Source organism: Trachurus japonicus, chromosome 5, assembly GCF_045865225.1.
Source record: "Trachurus japonicus isolate A0001 chromosome 5, Traja_1.0".
NCBI classification, from domain to species: Eukaryota; Metazoa; Chordata; class Actinopteri; order Carangiformes; family Carangidae; genus Trachurus; species Trachurus japonicus.
Window position 1 is genome coordinate 28,721,547 of NC_140911.1, and position 20,909 is coordinate 28,742,455.

Genomic DNA, 20,909 nt, shown 5'->3' on the forward strand with positions numbered 1-20,909 from the left:
TGAAAACAAAAAACAGCATTATAAGAATCATTGGCTACAATCTCAGCAGACTTCGGGCGAGAAGTGAGTTACTATTTGATTGAAAATATATTTTTTGTTTAAATCAACTTTTTTTTAAATTGAATGATAAAGAGACAAATATCCTACCCATAAGTTGGTCCAAATACCGAGATGCTGCACAATAGGTTTACATATACTGAATTTGAGAATATGGGTGTAAACCATGCTGATTCACCAGTATGGACCAACAACTGTGGCATGCTGGGAGTGAAACAAGGGCCGGCTGTGTTCACCTATAACAAAAACGTGATACACAACAAGCAACCTTCTTGGGTCTTAATTAAGAATGCAGAGATTTACAGTTCATATTCATAATCTCCTTAAGTTTTCCTTCAGTGTGACTCCCAGTGCAGCAGGGGGGCCGTATGGGACCAGACCTTTATCCTCCAACAGCGCTGCTTCGCTGAGCATCAAGTCTAATTCAACCTTGGCTCACTGCGTCGCTTAAAACACAACTGTGCTGTCCTCCTGTCCAGGCCAATGTTTGTCACTGTTTGTAATTTACTGGAAGCTTTTTAACACAAACTCTCAATTCTCATTGTTCATTAGGGATGGGTACCGAATTTGGTGCTTTTATTGGTACCGACCGAATTCCCACCAAAGTACTGAGTATCAAGTCATAAGAAGTCAAACAGTACCACATTTCGGTACCTGAACGCACCTTTGCGTCGCATGTGTCAGCGAAAGTGGATACAGTATATGGGTCTGTCTGATGTGAATATTTAAGACCCCAACCCTCAGTGTCACTTGTTTTTTGACAGTTTCACATTCTCCTTCTGTCACAGTAAAAAGGGACATTTTTTCAGACAAGGTTTCATAAACTATTCAATTTTTCTATTGGATTATTTGAAAATAATTTCCCTAAAATACCCTTAAAGGCTGAGGAGTTGTGATGTTGTTGAGAAATAAATATTCAAAATTCAGACTATTTATATTATTTATTTTGACTAGACAAAATAACTACCGACAAAAGGTACCGGTTCCCAGGTATACCGAGTATCGGTACCGCATCGATTCAAATGTGAAAGGTACCCATCCCTATTGTTCATTGACTAAAAACGTATGGAAGTGATGCAGCTGAGGACCAGGGTTGTAGGCCTACAGCTTCCTGCTCTCACTCCATAACGCATAATCAGCATCAGAATTAGTCGTGAAATTTGAAAGGTGTCCTGCAAAGACCTTCAAACTTCAGCAGTGGGCCGTAATGCGACGTGGCACATGTTATTTTCCCTCTGTAATGGTAAAAATGCATACATTCACAGCTTATAACAAAAGTGGTTTTTCTATGAGGAGCTTAGGTGTTTCTAATCCGACGGGAGAGTGTTTAAATAAACCAAGGATGGAGGGCTGAGGGTCACAGAGGGAGGGAAACACCAGCTTGGCTGTCTGCATCCTCTGCACTCACACTCTCCAACACTTGGTCTGGCAGTAGGACACTGAACCTCCACAGTCAACAGGTGTGAAGTCCAATCTGTTTTAGGCAACACAGATATATATTCTTTCACACTTAAGACCATCAGCAAATTAGATCAAAGATGATTTTCCTAATGGACCTCCAGATGATGCTGCTGGATGTGATTTACTTCATCCTGCGTAACTCTGTGCGTATCGTCATGCGCCCCCGTACCAAGCCCATTGACGAGGAGCTGGTGCTGATCACCGGGGCGGGGGGCGGCCTGGGTCGCCTGTTTGCCCAGGAGTTCACCAAGCACGGGGCAGATGTGGTGCTTTGGGACGTCAACAGCGCTTCCAACGAGCAGACAGCCAAGCTGGTGCGCGAGATGGGCGGCAAGGCCTATACATACACGGTGGATGTGACCAACCGGGAGGACGTGTATCGCAACGCAGACCTGGTCAGGAAGGACCTGGGCCGTGACGTCACCATGCTGGTGAACAACGCCGGGGTGGTGGCGGGAAAGCGCATGCTGGACTGTCCCGATGAGCTGGTGGAGAGGACCATGAAGGTCAACTGCCACGCCCTCTTCTGGGTGAGAAATATTTATTCATTAATGGTACAAGGATGAAGTAGTTTCGCCACATAAAGTCATCATGAGTAATTATGTAACATTAGGACACATGAAGCAAACACTCGGAACTACTTTCTTCAGTAAATGGAGTAGCTGTACTAAACGTGCGCTTTTGAAATCACTCCGCCCAGCAGCCGTGTCTGGAATGTAGTTCCAGCTGCATTTGCCACCTCTGTCTTGTAATTTTATATGATTATTTCATAGCGTGGTGAATGTGCAGGTCACAACTTGTCCACCAGAGCATTTTAGAGTTGTTGGATGTTGGTTGTATTTGATGAGTTTTGAGGGATGAGGGGACCATTCACCTCTATTGTGTTCGCTGAGCAGCTTGCGTCTCTGCCCCGCGGATCTCAAAACAACATGCACCGATAATTGAAGGTGATGAACCTACTGCTATGACTATAGGGATTGTGGCAATAGGTGAATTTGCCAAAAATGTTGAACTATCCCTTTAAGACAGAGAAGGCCAGAGAGCATGTTGTCTGAGTGTTACAGGCTCCACTCACTGAAAGGATGCTGATGATGTTTGTTTTTGTTTTGTTTTTTTGAATCGTAAAAATAGACAAAATGAAGAGTGCTAGCTGTGTGGACTGCTAATTCTCTACAGCAGTGGTTTCCAACCTGCACTGGTTTTGCAAATGGGCCGGGGGGAAAAAAAACCTTGTTTTTTGTTATACGACTACCACAAACATACGAACAAGATTTAAACATATAAGATTTTGGTAATAAGATATGAGATTAATACATCTATATCTATACCTATATACACCAATCAGGCCTAACATTCTGACCACCTTCCTAATATTGCGTTAGTCCCTTTTGCTGCCAAATACACAACAAACTGCTGCACTGTGTGTTGTGACAGCTTTCTATCAGAAGCAGCATGAACTTGTTGAGCAGTCTGAGCAACAGTAGCCGGTCTGTTGGGTGTGAGCACACGGGCCAGCCTTCTCTCCCCATGTGTATCAATGAGCCTGTGGCCGCTTCACCACTCTTCCTTCCTTGGACCAGATAGATCCTGACCACTGCAGACCAGGAACAGCCACAAGAGAGAGACCCAGTCGTCCTTGGAGAACTGGATCAGATCCTTAACCTGAACATTTTTCCTGCTTCTAACACATCAACTCTGAGGAGAACATGTTCACCTGCTGCCTGATATATCCCACCCACTAACAGCAGCCATGATGAAGTGTTATTCAGTGTTATTGACTTGATAAAGTGTATATCTTATCAGAATTGTATTAACCATGCTCTTCCAAACATATCACTGTGAAAATTAAGCCACAATTAACCTTTATAATAGGGATAAAAAGAGGAATGTGTCTGAAAACAAAATTCTTCATGGGCAACCATGTATAGACTCGAATATACGTATAAGAAAAAGAGAGAAACTGAGGTTCTCTTGTTTTCAGCACAATCCTGAATCATCAGTCATTATCAAAATAAAAAGTTCTTGAGGAAAGTCACGATTCAGCTTCCGTAGCCTATTTTTATGGTGTTATCGGCTTCCAACACTTTGGAAAATTTAGAGTGGGCTCTGAGTTGGAAAAGGTTGGGAACTGTTAATCTACATGACCTGGCAGACTTTATTAAAGGAGGTGCTGCTCTCTGGATCTTTTACTGTGTGATTTAAAATGTCAAGTGACCATGTGTTGTTCTCCTGAAACTGTAGGAATTAATTCATGAAAAGAATCAGTTCACTGAAAACAGTAATTGCTTCAAATAATTTTAATAAAGGTCCATGTTTCCAAATGAGTAGTCCTGACTGAGAGTCAAATGTTAAGAACAAGTGCTTGTCAGTGGACCCACTGTGGTTTAACACCTTTTCACAGTTATTAGTAAAATCCATTGTAACTCAGTTTCCCAGGACACACAGACAATGACTCAGCACCCACTCAAATTTGGAAAGCAGGATTTAGCCTTAGAATTGCAAAATATAAAAGTTAAGATGCTTTGCATCATCGGCCAAACAGAGCAGGTTATTGTGCGTCGTGTGACACATGACATGTAAATGTATTGCGTTAACAGCTTTATCCGCCTCACACTATGGACTGTAGGATTCTGACAGAAATCCTCTTAATATGAAGCTGCTCGTGCAACATAAGCTTCCTCTGCATTTGGCAATCTTTAAGTCACCACAAGTCATATGACACATGCCCTGTAAGCTACTGCAAAATAACAATGTGTGCCTGTGCTGTGTGTGTTTGTTTGTGTGTGTGCTTCAGACAGTGAAGGCCTTCCTCCCCCAGATGAAGGCTCAGAACCACGGACACATCATCACCATCGCCAGCGTCCTCGGCCTCTTCAGCACGGCCTGTGTGGAGGTGAAGCAGGGAGGGAGAAGCATCACTGCAACACTGAGATATGACAGCTTCACTGTTACACTCTTTAACACGACTCGCTACACAAGTGTGCAATTCAACTTCAAATGCCTGTCATGCCAACACAACTCTGAGGCGGTTTTTGGAAATCAGAAAACAAAGATGCCTAAATATTTCATTGTTGTAAAACGCCAGGAACAAGCTCTGATGTGTGTCTTTGTTTTGGTGTTTTGCTTTGTTCAATGATTTTGGAACAGGATTACTGTGCCAGCAAGTTTGCTGCTGTGGGCTTCCATGAGTCTCTGGCCCATGAGCTGCTGGCTGAGGAGGTTGAAGGAGTGAAGACCACTCTTGTGTGCCCCTATATCGTGAACACAGGCATGTTTGACGGCTGCAAGATACGGTATGTCCACAAGAATAATCACATACAGTCATTTACTTCATGTCACAATGTTTCTAAGCATTTTTTTAAAGTAGGTAGACTGGAATCTATTCTCCTCATTAACACGTGCACTACAAACATACACCGGGGAAAATAAGTATTGAACACATCAACATTTTTCTCAGTAAATATATTTCTAATCTAATCGGTCTATTGGCATGACATTTTAAACAGATGTCGGTAAAGAAATTCACGCATACAAAGAAATCAAAACAAATAAGTCCATAAATGAAGTTCTGTGTAATAAAGTGAAATGGGTAACACTTTATTTTAAGGGGTCCTTGTTCCTGTGTATCTACCTAATTAATTACAGTGTAATTACCTATGTAACCGTATGTAATAACATGTACTTACATTGTAAATACATAGTGTATTTTGGTGTACTTACAGGTCCTTGTTACACTTGTAATAAGAAATGCTTGTGCAAAGAGAGAGGCCACTTTGGCATTTCTTATTACAAGTGTAACAAGGACCTGTAGAAAGACCTGAAGAAAAGGAGGAGGTGCAGAAAGGAATGAAAGAGAAGAAAGCAGCAGGAATCTGTCAGTGTTTAGAAAGTCCTCCTGTCTCCTATCAGTGCTCATTAATATCAGCTGCTTTAGTACTAACTGATGCTGATCAGGGGTGTCAAACTCAATTACACAAGGGGCCAAAATTTAAAACATGAAGTATGTCGCGGGCCAAACGTGAAAATTGTAATGTGATTTCAGAAAATGGTGTAAAAAAAACTAATCAAACAGAACAAAACTCATACATTTAGCCTGTTTTTCTCTCCTATGCCACTTCCTCCTCCACTTGGGGCCCGAAGTTAAAGGGATAGTTCAACATTTTGGCAAATGTGCCCATTGCCATAATCCCTATAGTCATAGCAGTAGGGTTGTTACCTTTAATTGTCGGTGTAAGCTGTTTTTAGAACGGTGGAGCAGAGCCGTGAGCTGCTCAGAGCTATGCTACGGAGGCTAATGGGATTTCTTGGTTTCCCTCATCAAACTCATCAAATACACAATCCAACAACTCCAAAACGCTCTGGTGGACAAGTTGTGACCATTCACCACACTATGAAATAATAACGGAACATTACGAGACAGAGTAGTTTTCGAGGTAAATTGATGCAAAACTGCTGATGCGCGTTCCCGTCGGGGGCAGTTTTTCGGCAAGCAGACTCTGCATTTGCCTCGAAAACAACTCTGTCTCATAACGATCAGTTATTATCTCATAGCGTGGTGAATGTGCAGGTCACAACTTGTCCACCAGAGCGTTTTAGAGTTGTTGGATTGTGTATTTGATGAGTTTGATTAAGGAAACCAAGAAATTCCATTAGCCTCCGTAGCGTAGCTCTGAGCAGCTCTCGGCTCTGCTCCACCGTTCTAAAAATAGCTTGCACCGACAATTAAAGGTAATGAACCTACTCCTAGGACTATAGGGATTATGGCAATGGGCACATTTGCCAAAATGTTGAACTATCCCTTTAAAAGAACATCATTTCACTATAAACCGGCCACGACCAGGTGCTGCTGCAAGATTTCTGACAAGAGTCACAAAATCTCAGAGGGGTTTGGGCCTGCAGGTAAACAATGAGTAATGCCACCACGGCCTCCATGCACGCTCACCATGCAAGACTGTTGACGCGTTCAGTTCAGTACTTATTTTCCTGTGCTGTAAATGCTGAATGGAGTGGAGGTCCATTATCCTGCTACTATGTTCAGGTACTCTACTCATTCATTGTCTAATGTCAGACACTGACTCATACATGTAATTTGCTGCCTGTGTTAGTGAGGAGGTGGAGCTGCTGCTGCCCCCTCTGGAGCCTGAGTACTGCGTGGAGCAGGCCATGAACGCCATCCTCATCAACCAACCGCTGGTGTGCATCCCTCGCATCACCTACCTGCCCTTCCTCTCCAGAGCGTGAGTAAAAACCACAAACAATATAAAGGGAGTTCTTTTGAACGTTGCTTCATACTGTGTTCTTTTTTTAGGCTGTTGCCATGGGAATCCAACGTGGTTGCGTATCGTTTCATGGGGTCCGACAAGTGCATGTACCCCTTCATCGACAGCATGAAGAACCAAGGGTTCAATAACGCCATTACAGTTGCATAGCCTTTTTTTTGATAACTTCAAATTGAAATTGAATATCATTTAAAAGGGCTTATGGTGTCTTAAAAAAAATCCTGCCAAATGGACCGGACTTTAGATTTTAAAACTCACCATTTTGAAACCTGTACTGGATGACGACTCAGCCAAGTGGTCATCAGCACAACAACAACAACAAAAAAAAAGATTTCAATAATGTTGAGATGAAATATAAAGTCCCTTTATTTATTTAAGCCTAAGCACATTTTCACCATAAATCTATGACATGACAGGACAGGGATTCAATCCTGGACTGATCAATATGGGAACTGTCTGGTGTTTCATATCTGTTACCTGATACTGAATAAAATGAATTGAAAACCAACGCTCTAACACACTGTCTGATCAGAGCTGATCACTGTGGACTTTTCAAACTGCACAACGAGCAAAGGAAAAGAGATAGTATTGCTAAATAACTGCGAACAGCACACACAAGGTTGGATACCGATATTGATATCGGGAACAGCTGGGCTGACTGCACATGTTTACAAGGCTGCAGAAAAGTGCTCAAACGTGTTGTTAATTATAAATGATGGCAGCGATACAGCATAAATATACAACGTATAAATATTCTAATACATGGGAGGAGGTATGACTAATGAAACATCTCCCAGAGCATAATGTTTAAAGTGTCTCCTGTGTCATGTCCCAGAATGAGTTTGTTTAGGCAGAGCAGCAAACTTTTGCACAAGAAGATTTGAAATATTTACACTTCTAGTTATTTGAGCATAAAAAATAGCAGCTAAATCCTGGTACTTTTTTTCTTTTTTGATTTCTTTTCACATGCAAATATTAACAGAAGAATCAGAAGCTGGATTTGATTTGATGCACAGAATCAAATGGGAACAAACCTGCATTGTTTGTGCAATATATATATATATTTTTTTTTACAGTGTCACAATGTGGCCAAATTAAATGTTAAATCAAGTTGACAGTTAAGCCAAGCATGAGTTCAACTTCTTTCCTGGACCTAGAACAAATAACTCCCTATGTGTAGCTAAAACATATCTTTACATCTGGCTGGTGGAGTAGGTGCCTCTGTTCTGGACACTAGAGAACTCATGGGAAACACACACATCATACAGTGTTCCTGTTGTTCCCCATCACTGGCTGACCTCTCATTATGAACATTACACATTTATTGCTACAATTACTATTGTATTAACAACCATGAGATCATATTAGATAATGTTACTGAACACTGAAATCCAATCACAGTGTAATGTTTTCAAAGCTGAATCAATAACACAACACTGCTCAGTGGATTGTAATATGAGATTGAGATTCTTACAACCATGCAAAGTCACAGTTGTAACATTTGTATCGTTGACTGTGAGGTCAACAGCAGAAACCTGCATCACATTCACATCGGTGTTAGAAAGTAACCGATAACAACATGTGCTGGCATGTATCTGATTGGATAAGGCAGCGAACTGACAGACCATGTTGTGTTGTGCTGCAGCAGAGATTGAAGCTGTTGTAGCTCTTTTTGACAGTAGTTTTGTTGAGCGTTGACACACTGACTAGATGCATATGAATGAAAAGGCAACATTTACACCTGTACTATATTGCTTTAAGGGAGGAAACTACAGGTGAATAGGGTCAAAATTTTAAATAACATATCACCATGAAACTTCCCAAGTTTATCACTTACATTAAGACAAACATTTTTCGTATTACAAGTTTTGTCAGATTTTATGTTTAAATATGTAAATGAGGCAATATCTAATTAAATATGCACTAATTTGCATCCATTTCCAGAACAGGAATCTGAACAATGGATAAAGTCCCTTTTAAAAGTCTTGTTTTATTTTGTTGACATAATAGAGCCAGAAGTTTTTACAGAGGGGATTTTGGATATCTCTTTTTATCACTCTGTATATGAGAAAATAAAATACTTTCACCAGCCCTAAAATAAAATCGGATTTTGCCATGTTTTTAGGAATAAAATGTTGTATAAATCAGGCTTTGAATGATCTATCAACAGTAAAAACAGAATATAGAAACCATTTTGAGAGAACGGCCTTTAAAGATTTGTACTGTAAAATTCCATAGATTGTTAAAGCAGATATCAGTGGAATGTTTTTGTTAATATAAGTCCTAAATAGTCCTATTTTCCGTCAGCAATCACTTACATGAAGTATTTCAGCCTAAACACGAGTCTCTCCGTCACTCTGCTCTGCTGTAACCCGAGGAGAAAATTTTCCTTGTGGGATATAAGTGTTATCCAATGAGGGGAGAGAACGGCATGAAGGGCTGTGTGTGCAGCCAAGGGATGCGCGTGAATGTGGTGACGTAGCACGAGGACCAATTGATGCCTGACAAGGGCGGGGGCTGCTAACTCATGGTGCGTTCAAGGAAACTCGTACTTTGTGTTTTTCCTTCCTGTGAAGTCATACCAGTTCGATCTGGTACGAGTTCACGGGTCGGAAGTTACGAGTGGCCGTTATAGGGAACTTTCACAGACAACAGGACGGTAAAAACACGAGCTACGGGTTACCTGGAACGCTACCAAGTCGTAGTTGTGACTTGAAGCTGTAACTTACGGTTTCAAAAGCCTGCCTTGAACACAGCATTAGCCGAAACGGCCGTGCCGCTGTTATCTGCTTTAATGCTTTAATACTTTTAAGATTGGTTGCGGATACAGAGGAAATGACAATTGAGTTTCACAATGATACCTGACATGACATGGCACAGCACAGTATGTCAAAGTAGCATCATAACTTTTGGTGATTTTAGGAGAAATCTACCGACAAAAGAGACAAAATGAAAACTTTTCTGAAAGAATACATGTTAAGGAAGAAAAATAGCCCAAAATCTCAAAATTGATCAGTGCATGAAAAAACTGTGTTTTTGCCTGTAGTGTCTTGCCTTAAACACAGCCTTAGACTGAATTTCTGTATTTTTATATCGAAACTTTAAGAACAATCTTTGTCAAATGTTCCCACAACATGTTTATATCATGATACCCAACTGGATAATACTGAATAACACATAGACGTAATCTGCCGGTGGTAGAAAAGACAAGATAACAGAGATGTTGTTTTGTGCACATAAGCACGTAAGTTTAATTACCATGGGGAGCAGAGAGAGAATGGGGGAGGGAGGAGGGGAGAGGGGGGTTGACATAAGGGGAGGGGACAGGAGTATCAACAGGGAAAGCTCCCTGCCACACACAGCAGAGACAACATCACATTACGTAACACGCTACATTTAGTCACAAATTCTTCCCAGCCCTACATGGTAATGTGATAACACTTCACTTGTGGTTGTTGATATAAAGCACTCTAGGAAAATCAACAGAGGTTCGCCAGCTGCACCCTAGGCAAAGATCAAGTCCAAACCTCATCAGAGCTCCATTCATGAACCACCTCGGCAGGGGATAAAACATAAAACACTTAAAAACAAGAGTTAGCAGTTCTCACGGAGAGGAAACAAGTTCTAGGCAAAAAACAAAGAAAAAAAAAAGAGTTCACAGTCAGTTGCTTAATCTTTTTTTCCCCCACCAAGCACCTGACTTGTTGACTAGGATGCAGCTACTTTTCCTACAAAGCGACAAAATAAATAATGTGTACAATTAAACAACATCAAGGAGAAGAAATGCTTTTTTTCCCACTCAGTTTTGTTTAACTGTGGACATTTTTGGAAAGATGAATATCAACAGTGACGGTTCAGAGCCTACGGAGCCCAGAGATTCCTGTAGCCGTCTAAAACTGACAGAGAACACAGTGTCGGAGTTTTCTCTAGTGCTTTTACAGACAACCGAAACCTGATCATCTAAACAGTGCCATCCAGGGTCTGTGCCAATGTGCTTGAGTTAGCCTGTTTGATGTGCAAGTCGCCTTCCATTTCCTGCTTACCACACCTGTGGGATAAAAAGACACATCGTCAGGGTTTAAATGAGCAGAATCAGATCAGAGCCCTGAAAAGAGAATGCTAACACTTAAACACTTTTCACTTCTGTTACATTATCAGACTTATGATGGACCGGATCAAAGGGATGAATGCATTCTTCATTTGGCAGAGGTTCATAAAGGGAACTGACAGTGTATTGTCTTGAAATTTCCAACCAAGTCGCAGAGTTTACTTTCACTTTCGTCAGCTTACCAACTATAGCTTTAAAACAACATTTCAAGATTTTTTTTCAAACTTCAGCCCAAACTGGCCCAAACTTAAAGCTGGAGTAGGCAAGATTTGTTTTGAAAACAAAATATTCACTTTTTAAAAAAAAGAAAATTGTGTTTTTCCATTCAGCTCTCGGTAAGGAAAGGTCTGTGTGTTTGGGGCGATCACAGTGTTCCTCTATGTCTCTGTATACAGCAGCCTGAAAGTATCTTTGAACAGTCAAATCTATTCTGAGTCTGGGGGTTCCTGATTGGTTGAGGGGCTGGCCCTACCCTGTCTGGAGGCCCCACTCTGTCCTCCCAATTTGTTAGGACGGGCACAAACCAGTTCCTGCATAAGTACTGCAATTTAGGTTTTTTTTCAGGGCCAATTCTTAAAAATCAAGGAAACTGATAACCTATATTAAAAACCGATATTCATTTGCAGTTAAAATGAATACTTTGGTGTCAAAATTTAGAATAACACACCTGGAATTAGACTGAATACAGTACACTGTTTGTTTCTTTTTTGTACACTGTGAAACTCTGTGATGAAAACACATTCAATTTTTGTAGAATAACACAAACTCCAACACAGATCTTGGTTCAGTGGGCAGGACATAGACATTTATTTTATTGGTTATTGGTGAAAAAAATGCCCACTATCAGCCAATATCATCAGCCATACATGGTTGACCTCTGCTCCATTATAGCTTTGATGTGTAAAACAAGAACACAGCACAAACGCTAAGAGTATGGATACTTCAAAAATCGAGAAACTGTAAAAGGTTTTGTTGAGTCATGATAGGTTTGATTTATCCCTTTAAAAAGATCAATGATTCTCTCAGAATGAGACACTTTATTTTAACTGAGATGTATTTTTACTCCAGCTGAGCGTTCATTCCAAAGGTCTGTATGTAGTAAACACAGCTTACCCAGAGACTGGTCCATTTCCTGTCCGTTCATTTGACTGCTGGTCCAACTCTGAGAGCAGCTTCAGTATATTCAGTGCAGCCTGTGGATGGAGAGCCGCGTCAGTTACTGCACTCATCAGTTCTGTGAGACAACTGTTGGTCACCTCAGTAAAGTAGCAGCTACACTGTCTCGGTAGCAGAGATTCCTCATCCAAAAAGGAGTGGGTGTGTGAGAATCAGCCGATCCGCACAGCGCCCACTTTGGGAGCAGCCAGGTTAAAGACGTGTAGGTGTAACTGAGCTGTGGGACAGGCTGAGGGATGGACAACCTGAATAAAACATGAAAATGTGTTTTGTAGATTTGTACACACTCACCATATCATGACAGGATTCTACATCTTTACCAATCCCGTGACTGATGAGCGGCGGCTGGGAGGAGCAGTTAATCAGCGACACAAATTCATTCTTATTGTTTTTGGGAAAATCTTTGTATTCCACCTGCAAGCACATGAGATATTTCAGTCACTTCTTTGTTTGTTTGTTTTTTATCTCAGTCTTAATCAAGTGCATGCACTTAAATCACAGCGGTGATCACCTGCAGGCCTTGCACCGACGCAAGAAAGCCGAGCTGTTCCGAAGGTCTGGTGAGGGGTCCGTGGGGAAGCTGGTTCAGGTTATTCTTGTTCTTTAGGATAGTCTCAGCAGTCAGGGAAGTCCCTGCGTAAAGCAGCTCATTGGCAATCATGGCAGTGATTGTGGCTTTGCCTGGGTTGGGCAGAGCTCGACTGTAGTCCTTGGCCTGGGGTCCTTGGCAGACCCCGACTGCTTGAGCCACCTCTGGCACCATGGGCAGGATACCTGCAGGCAGCTGCTGGTGACTCAGATAAGGCAGCCGGAAGTCCTCCTCCTTAGAACCTTCAAAGTAAAAGCACATTGGTTTAATAACTAATGAAATAAAATTAAAAAAATCATAGGAAAGATTGGAGTGTAGTGGAAAGATTGGAGTGTAGTAGAAAACAGCTCACCTAATGCCACATCATCTACAGAGCCAGGTTCGAAGAAGGTCACTTTACGCCCATCGCCAGGTTTTTTAACGGGAGTCTGAATATCATAAAACACAATACATGTACATGTTGTCTTGTCACAGAACACATGATGTGTGTCATGTTTGAAGGACTTGCTTCAGAAAAGCTCAGGCAGCACCTTTTCATCAGTCTTGAGTGCCGGTTTGGGGGGCTGAGGCTGAGGCACTTTATATCCTAATAGCTCCAGCATCTTCTCTGCTGCGTTCCTCTTGGCCACCTTCTTGCTGGGACCCATGCCTTCTGCAGACTGGCCACACACCATCACCTGCACCGCACAACATGCAGCGAACAAAGTAGTGTTGGGAAAAGCGGTTCTTTAGAGAGTACAGAATCACTAGAATCAGTTCATTAAAAAGAATCGTTCAAGAAATCCATTCACCAAATCGTTCAGTGCTTGGCGAGAGCACTCAGCCGAACGATTCGTGTTCCAGTTCACGGCTCAGCCCCGAGGCTCACGTTCACTGTGTGGTACGTTCAGTGAACTTACTGATACATTCACGAGCGACACAACGTGGTACGGAACGCGAGGTAAATTCACGTAAAACCACTGATGCGCGTGCCCATCGGGAGCAGTTTTTCAGCAAGCAGTCTCTCTAAAACAACTCTGTTCCGTTATTATCTCATAGCGTGGTGAATGTGCAGGTCACAAGTTGTCCACCAGAGTGTTTTGGAGTTGTTGGATTGTGTATTTGATGAGTTTGATGAGGGAAACCAAGAAATCCCATTAGCCTCCGTAGTGTAGCTCTGAGCAGCTCACGGCTCTGCTCTGCCGTTCTAAAAACAGCTTGCACCGATAATTAAAGGTAACAAACCTACTGCTATGATTATAGGGATTATGGCAATGGGCCAATTTGCCAAAATGTTCCACAGCCGGCCCTGCACACTGCTGCTGTGCTCGACTGAGAAAAGAACAAATCAGTTCAGGAAGTGATCATGTTCAGTTTGTTCACCCAAAACAATTTGTTCCTTTGAACGAAACGTTGGCAAACGAGACAACACTAGCACGCAAATCAAAGAAGTGACTGGGACGCAGAACAAAACAGTCATGATTACCATAACCTGCAGAGTTTGTTCTACCAGTCCACTCACCTGCATGACAAACTCCCTGCGTCGTGGTAGACCCCTCTCTGTCACCATGCTGTACTCAGGCTCCTTCTCCTTCTTGGCCTGCTGGATCTGAGCCAGCCGACTGATGGGATTCATACCCTGACCGTACTCGGGGCTGGTCTGCAGCTGTTGGTGTGACAGGTTAGTGATTACTCCATCATCTTTACTTCTGTGTCGATAACCCTCACTCTGCTCCACTAGTTGTATTACCTTGATGATGGACTTAGTTTTCTTTTTGATGCGTGGCAGCGTCTTTTCCACACTAGGTATATGGGGTAGTCTCTTCAGCTCCCTCAGCACGGCTGCAGCTGCCAGCTTCTTGGCAATCTTTTTACTCTTTCCCTCGCCCTCGCCCGTGAATTCCCCGACTGCAACGCGCACCACAAAAGTCTTCATGTGTGGAGGGCCTTCTTCCTTTAAAACCTGGAAAACAGGAGTCTCAGATCAAGCTACTGTAGCTCTCGTGTTGTAGAAGTCTGAATAGGAGCTATTTAGTCAGTCACACATTTTTATTCTGCAGTTTCTGTTCTTCATCACATTCAATTTGAAGATTTAGATTCTGTAGATAGAAGATGTAGATTCTACATTTAATTCTTGAAACTGTGCAGTTTCATGTAATTGTTCATTTTAATAGTTTATTAGACTTTCGTCTTGTCTGAAAAAATGTAAATGTTCCCTTTTATTGTCGCAGAAGAAGGAGAAACATGGACAGACTACTACAGCCATCAGAAAGTTCTGTGTGTAACTCTTCAAATAAAAAACAAAAAACTGAGGTGCAGTGCAAACTCTCATGGTGTTTGGACGGACCGCTGCTCATCAAAGTCCGTCCCTGTGTAGATGTGGTCTCATTCAGTGATGAGGACCGGTACCGCTGAGATGAGAAGCGGTACCGTTAGGCTACAAATTCTCCGGTGCTGATTCTCATTACCGTCCGTAATTTCATTTTTAAATGATGGACAGCTGATTTTCAATCGGTGATTTAACCTTCCTCTTGTGTCAGTGTCACCACTGGCCTGTTTTCAGGTTTTAAATGCATAAAAGTACCACATAAATCTGTTTATTGTACCAAGGCTTTTGCCTTTGTCAGGAACCTCTATCTAAATTTCACAAAAGTCTAAAATGCTCTGGTTAAAAATATGACATTTGTGTTGTTAGGATCGGTTTTGGAACGGTTATAATGATAAAAACAAAAATTAGAGCTTAAACTGAAATCATAAGCGCAAAACCAATCTTTTCATGGAGAAGGAAGCCTAACAACGTAACCAAGAGATGAGAAACAAATTGGACGAAAAATTGTGTTTTTAGTGTGTTTTACAGCAGATGGGAAACATGGGTCAAAACTGATGCTAACACAAGAGATGGTAGCAGAAAGCTAACACAGAACAAAGGTTAAAACAACTGCCTGGTGGTACTATTCTTGTAGTGCCGCTTCTCATTTCAAATGATGGGCGGGTGTGTGCAGGTGTGTGTGTGTGGGGTTGAATATTCTAAGAAAGGTTAAATAATTCCCGGTGATTATTGAATAATGTTTTTGCTTGAATCGCCCATCCCTAGTACAAATATCTTAGAGGAAAAGAAATGTAGAAAATCACCTCAAAGTTGACAGGTAAGTTGCGTTTAAGTGCAATTTCAAATACTTGACTGATTTCTGATTTGTTAAGGTTCTCCTCCTCGGGCTCTCCGTTCATCTGTGAGGAAGAGAATGCATATTGAAGACAGATATCTGCATAAAAAGCTCTGCAGCACTATTTCACACATTTCTTTTCTCACCACTGGCAACTGTTGCAATATTGGCTCCTTCTGTAAGACTTTAAGGGCCTTGGCAGCAGCGTCATGTTTAGCTAGCTGCCGCGTGCGTCCCTTCCCAATAAACTGCTGGCCTCCGATGGAAAGCTCCATGTGGTATAACATTGGTCCCACTGGAGGAAATGGGTAATAGTACCTGGACACACAAGACAGACACATGTTCTATCTCCAATTCAAACTTCATTACATCACCTTAAAGGAATAGTTCACCAAAAAATGGAATTGCAATGCTGATGAATACTCTGGAGTAGTTTTTTATTCCTCAAAGTGCATCTAAAGACCCGGGAGGCCGGTTCGTAGTCCAATGAAAACTTTATATGAGAGTAATAGGGCCCCGACACAAAAACATCCATAAAACTACACAAAAACCATTTCATATTCCTCCACACTGCTCGTCCACTGCAATCCAGGGGACCTGAAGGGATATAGTCCAGAGTTTACTCGAAACAACGTCATTTAGGACATTTTTACAGCCTAAACAGTCCTGTATTAAATTTGCCTGGGGCGGGCTCTCGCGTTCACGCAATGCACACAGACGTGACCGGGCTTACCTAAATGACGTTGTTTCTAGTAAACTCTGGACTATAACCCTTCAGGACACCTGGATTGCCGTGGACTAGCAGTGTGTAGGAATATGAAATGGTTTTTGTGTAGTTTTACAGACGTTTTTGTTTCGGGTCCTATTACTCTTATATAAAGTTTTCGTTGGACTACAAACCTGGGTCTCCAGATGGACTTTGAGGAATAAAAACCTACTCTGAGAATTCATCAGCATGAGGGTGAATTTCATTTTTTTGGTGAACTATTCCTTTAAATTGACTGTGCTTTAACTTCCAAATAAAGGAGACTCACTGTTGCATAGAGCGCTGGTAAGGCCCTGGAGCCCGGACGTTGTAATTGAAGTTTGGTGGTCTCATCCCCGGGTATGGGTCGATGGGTTTATACATAGGCTTTTTACCAAGCTTCATACATAGTGCATTTAACTCCATGGTATGTGTCATTCCATCTGCTACAAAACCAACACAAACAGAACCAACAAAACAAAAGTGAAAATCTTTATCTGCAGAGCTTTACATGACGCATACGACAGGGGCCGTCACAGTGGGAACAGCCCACCTGGGTTCTTGCCTGTGTTGCGCGGCGTCCTCACGGTGGGTTTGGGTAGTGTTGTCTCGGCGAGGGCAGAAGCAGCAGCAGAATGCTGGGCTTTCTTGATGCTGGTCCCCTCGGCCTCCCAGTGCTGATCTCCCAGTGTCAGCCTCACGGAGAAAATCTGACAGAGACAAGACAACAGGTTCTCCGTCACTCAATGATACTAACAGACTTCAAGGATGCTAAAACTCAGGGATCAAATAGAATATCAAACAGCACAAATCATGTTCAAAGCAAAAAATAATCAGTTACCAGGAAACATTCAGAGCATGTTTAGTCAGAGGGAAAGAAAATATAATTTAAGGGGATTGTTTTACTTCACAAAAGCAAAAGTAAAAACAACAGGAAAAGGTTTCTGCGTGTCTATATGTGGGGTGAAACTATGGAACAGTCTAAAGAATGAAAAATAAAGTACAAAATCATAACTCTGGAGGAGTACAGGGAAGATGGTGTTCAAACTGAACTAAAACATCTTTATTTACGGTACCATTTTTTTCATTTTCTCTTTTTTTCTAACAATGGAATGAAGGGTAATTAATGAGGTGGGACAAGTAATTGATCTATTTATGATTTGTGGAAAAGGGGTGGGATTCAATAAGCAGCACAGCTTCTTCTCACTCCTTTTCGAATATGATTATGCTTTTGTGTTTTTGTTGTTGTTTTGGTACCTCAACTTGTTTATGTTATTTACATAGGAAGGAACAAACTGAAATTGTGCCTTATTTTGTTTTACATGTTCAACATAAATATATATATTAAAAAAAAAACTAAGCATGGCCTGTTGTGAGATAAAGACGACACAGAACAGATGATCATGTCATGTGTTAGTTTGTTGAAGTTATTCTGAACGTACCTTGGAGTGAGCTGGTCCTTGCTCACAAAGCAGCTTATACTCAGGTTGGATCTTGTTGAAACGGGCTAACTCATTCACCAAACACATGGGGGTCTTCTCTTTAGGGTTTGCCATGTTCGATACTACAACGACAACAAAAAGTTACTCACTCACAACTGAGCATGATAGTTAAACCCTTCCATTCGTTTCCTGCCTGCAAACTGATGACTTTTGTTTTTAATTCACTTTTCCAGTTTTCTTGTTTTTCTTGTTCTTTTATGTATATTTTAGCAGTGAGATTTGTTTTAAATATAAAGTGCATTGCAAATGAAATGTATTATTATAATCATTATCATTATTATTATTATTGTACAAGAAGTTGATAAGCTTGTGGACAATAAAATCTAAAATTATTTAAAGACAATGCATCTACTTGATACATTCACTTGTATGGATTTATGGTCAATTTAAAAAAAGGTCTAAATTAGAGATTACAATTTACAGCTCATCCAAACTATAAATTTAACGTAAAAAAGTAAAATAAGAATAAGTCAGAAAAATGGTGAGATTTCTGAATGAGCAGACCTGTGGTGGTACTGTAGGGAGTGGCTGAGCCCGCGGGGAGAGCGGAGCTCCTCATGGGCTGACTGGCGCTCTCCGAGGGTAAAGTGCCCGAGGCACAGGGGATGCTGTAGCCGGGCTGTGGCTGCCCCAGCTGTAGCGGGGCAGGAGCAGCAGGCACAGGGCTAGCAGGACACTGATACTGGAGCTGCGACATCTTGGTTGGTTTAGCTTAGTAGGCTGTGGTCTAGATAAGATTTTTTTTTCTGTGCAGAAATGGTGAATGCCAAAGTGGTAGGAACTGTTGATTGAGGAGGTCTGGTAAGCTCTGCCTAGAAAAGAGGATATAGAATACATATTAATAGGTATGAGGGTAATTTGCGATGTTTTCCATTCATCCAGAGTTCCAGTTTCTGTTAAAGTATCTCATCAAGAGAATAAGGGCCAGGTTGCCTTTCACAGGACTGACACACATAAAACCACATTCACATCCGTATAATTGACTGAAAGTGTTTGGACTGTGGACAGAGATTGGTGCAGAGATGGAGAGTTGACTGTGTTAAACCCTACAGACATGCCCCTGCTGGCCGGAGCAGGTCTGCAACTTGTAACACCTTGTCGCTGTGAAGCAACACTGCTCCCCACTGAGCCAACTGAGCTTCTACAAGCTCAATTTTAACTTTCAACATTGAAATCAATAGATCTCATGCTCTAAATCATTGTAATTATTAAAACCCATATGCATCCGATGTGGCATCTACCAAGTGCCAAGAATATACTGATGAAATCAAATCAAAAATAATGAACAAGATTTCCACAGACTGCACAATGCAGGTCAGAAAAACACACAAAACAGTGAGCACAAGAATATGTATAATAAACCTTTAAGTGTAGCTCTGTTTCTTCTTTGCATTGGTCACAATTACAGAGCTGTTGTGTCCTAAATATGCACATGACATGGCCACAATAATCCAACCGAGGCAACACTGTTACTAACCATAATAATAGCTCCACTGTGAGTTTTACAGATTCATTTTCCATGGGATCCATTGAATCCTACCATTGTGTTAACCACTGTTAGCACTGCAGGATAATATAATCTGGTAAACTGCCCATTGCAAATGTTAATAGCCTTGGTCTCTGAATGGTGCACATTTTCTGTGGAATACGTCAGTGATTTAAACAGGATCCAGCAGGAGATCAGGCCGGAAGTCAAGATTAAAGGGACAACTTTCATCTGTGACAACCAAACAATGCGACCAGATGTGTGTCACGAACAATACTGCATATGATGAACTGACCAGGCTGCACAGAGGTTAGCTGAAACAGTACAAGACCACCCACACCTTTTAGCTTGGCTAAGATGGTTTCCTCACAAATACACTGTTCTGGTTTCTAAGGTTACAAAAGAAACAAAACCCTCCCAGATGATGTTGGTGTCATTGGACAGCAGAGCAGAGCAGCCCTGTCTGGGTGTTGGGGGCCCTTGAACCTTGGCTAACTGTGTTTTAACAATGAAAACTCCCGTGCATTGATTTTAAAATGTGCATTTCGTGACTTAATGTGTGCTTAAGAAAACCAAATAACTTAAACAAATGTTAACAGTAGCTATCAGCTACTTTCAGACCAAATTTACCTGGCATGCTAGCTAGCTATATGACACAAGAGGCAGACACCGCTTCATACGAGCCCTCGTCTCCCCTCGTTCATTTCTGATTCTTTACAGTTTCACCGTCTGAGTTTAAATGTTTATGAACCGGACATTACTGCCAATATGTCACCACCTGGTTCTCCATGAAATAAGGCCGTGGGAGTGACTGTTTGTCCCTGAACACCATGTTAGCTCTCCGGCTTACTGACTAACGTTACAGGGGCAGGGGCTGGATGGGAAATGTGTGACATCCTCTGCAAAAAGAAATGCACCCTCACACTCAAATATTACGGTAACAATGGCGTCTCCGAGAAGATGCATTCTCAGCTCATGAGCAGCAATACCTGACACCGGTTTATTAAATGAATTAAATATACGTCTCATATTAATTCCCATGAGTCTGGACTCAGCCGGTGAAACTGCTAGCTAGTTAGCCCCCCACCCCCTCCTCCTCCCGACAAGTCAGAGCACAGAATAAACCTCACCTCGTCGTCCCCTTTGTTCACTTTTAAGTTACTCCATAGGACACGTTGATATGCCAACGTTTGCTCTCGTTAATGGTCGGTTTGAAGGGTCAGCCTGTGTTATTTTAATGTCAAAATGCGGGCGGTGAGGAGGTGGACATTAGGAAGACACGGCAAACACTAAAGAGAATGGCCCTCTCTTGATTCTCTCTGCAGGAAGTGACACCCGCGGACAGGAAGTACTTTCAAAATAA

General features: G+C 41.8%; 2 protein-coding genes across 5 annotated transcripts; one reads left to right on the top strand and one right to left on the bottom strand.

Annotated features, from left to right (window-relative positions):
* The first annotated feature begins 1,416 nt into the window (after nucleotides 1-1,416).
* Nucleotides 1,417-6,947, top strand: rdh20 (retinol dehydrogenase 20). The gene is made up of 5 exons (XM_085778085.1): nucleotides 1,417-2,048; nucleotides 4,313-4,411; nucleotides 4,666-4,811; nucleotides 6,624-6,755; nucleotides 6,827-6,947. Exons 1-5 carry the CDS (start codon nucleotides 1,596-1,598, stop codon nucleotides 6,945-6,947), a joined length of 951 nt encoding a protein of 316 aa, XP_085634211.1. The 5' UTR covers nucleotides 1,417-1,595.
* A 3,073-nt stretch (nucleotides 6,948-10,020) lies between these two features.
* Nucleotides 10,021-20,846, bottom strand: stau1 (staufen double-stranded RNA binding protein 1). 4 transcript variants are annotated; one of them, XM_085777204.1, is made up of 15 exons: nucleotides 20,677-20,846; nucleotides 18,565-18,868; nucleotides 18,001-18,122; nucleotides 17,124-17,268; nucleotides 16,848-17,004; nucleotides 15,960-16,131; nucleotides 15,782-15,877; nucleotides 14,400-14,612; nucleotides 14,172-14,315; nucleotides 13,201-13,347; nucleotides 13,023-13,098; nucleotides 12,593-12,912; nucleotides 12,373-12,495; nucleotides 12,019-12,098; nucleotides 10,021-10,845 (listed from the first exon to the last, which is right to left on the bottom strand). In XM_085777204.1, the coding sequence occupies exons 2-15, from the start codon at nucleotides 18,755-18,757 to the stop codon at nucleotides 10,758-10,760; spliced, it is 2,076 nt and encodes a 691-aa protein (XP_085633330.1). In that variant the 5' UTR covers nucleotides 18,758-18,868; nucleotides 20,677-20,846; the 3' UTR covers nucleotides 10,021-10,757. The 4 variants fall into 4 exon arrangements, with proteins under 4 accessions (XP_085633330.1, XP_085633328.1, XP_085633329.1 ...); XM_085777202.1 differs by having other exon boundaries at nucleotides 17,112-17,268; XM_085777203.1 differs by having other exon boundaries at nucleotides 18,565-18,872.
* Nucleotides 20,847-20,909: the final 63 nt, after the last annotated feature.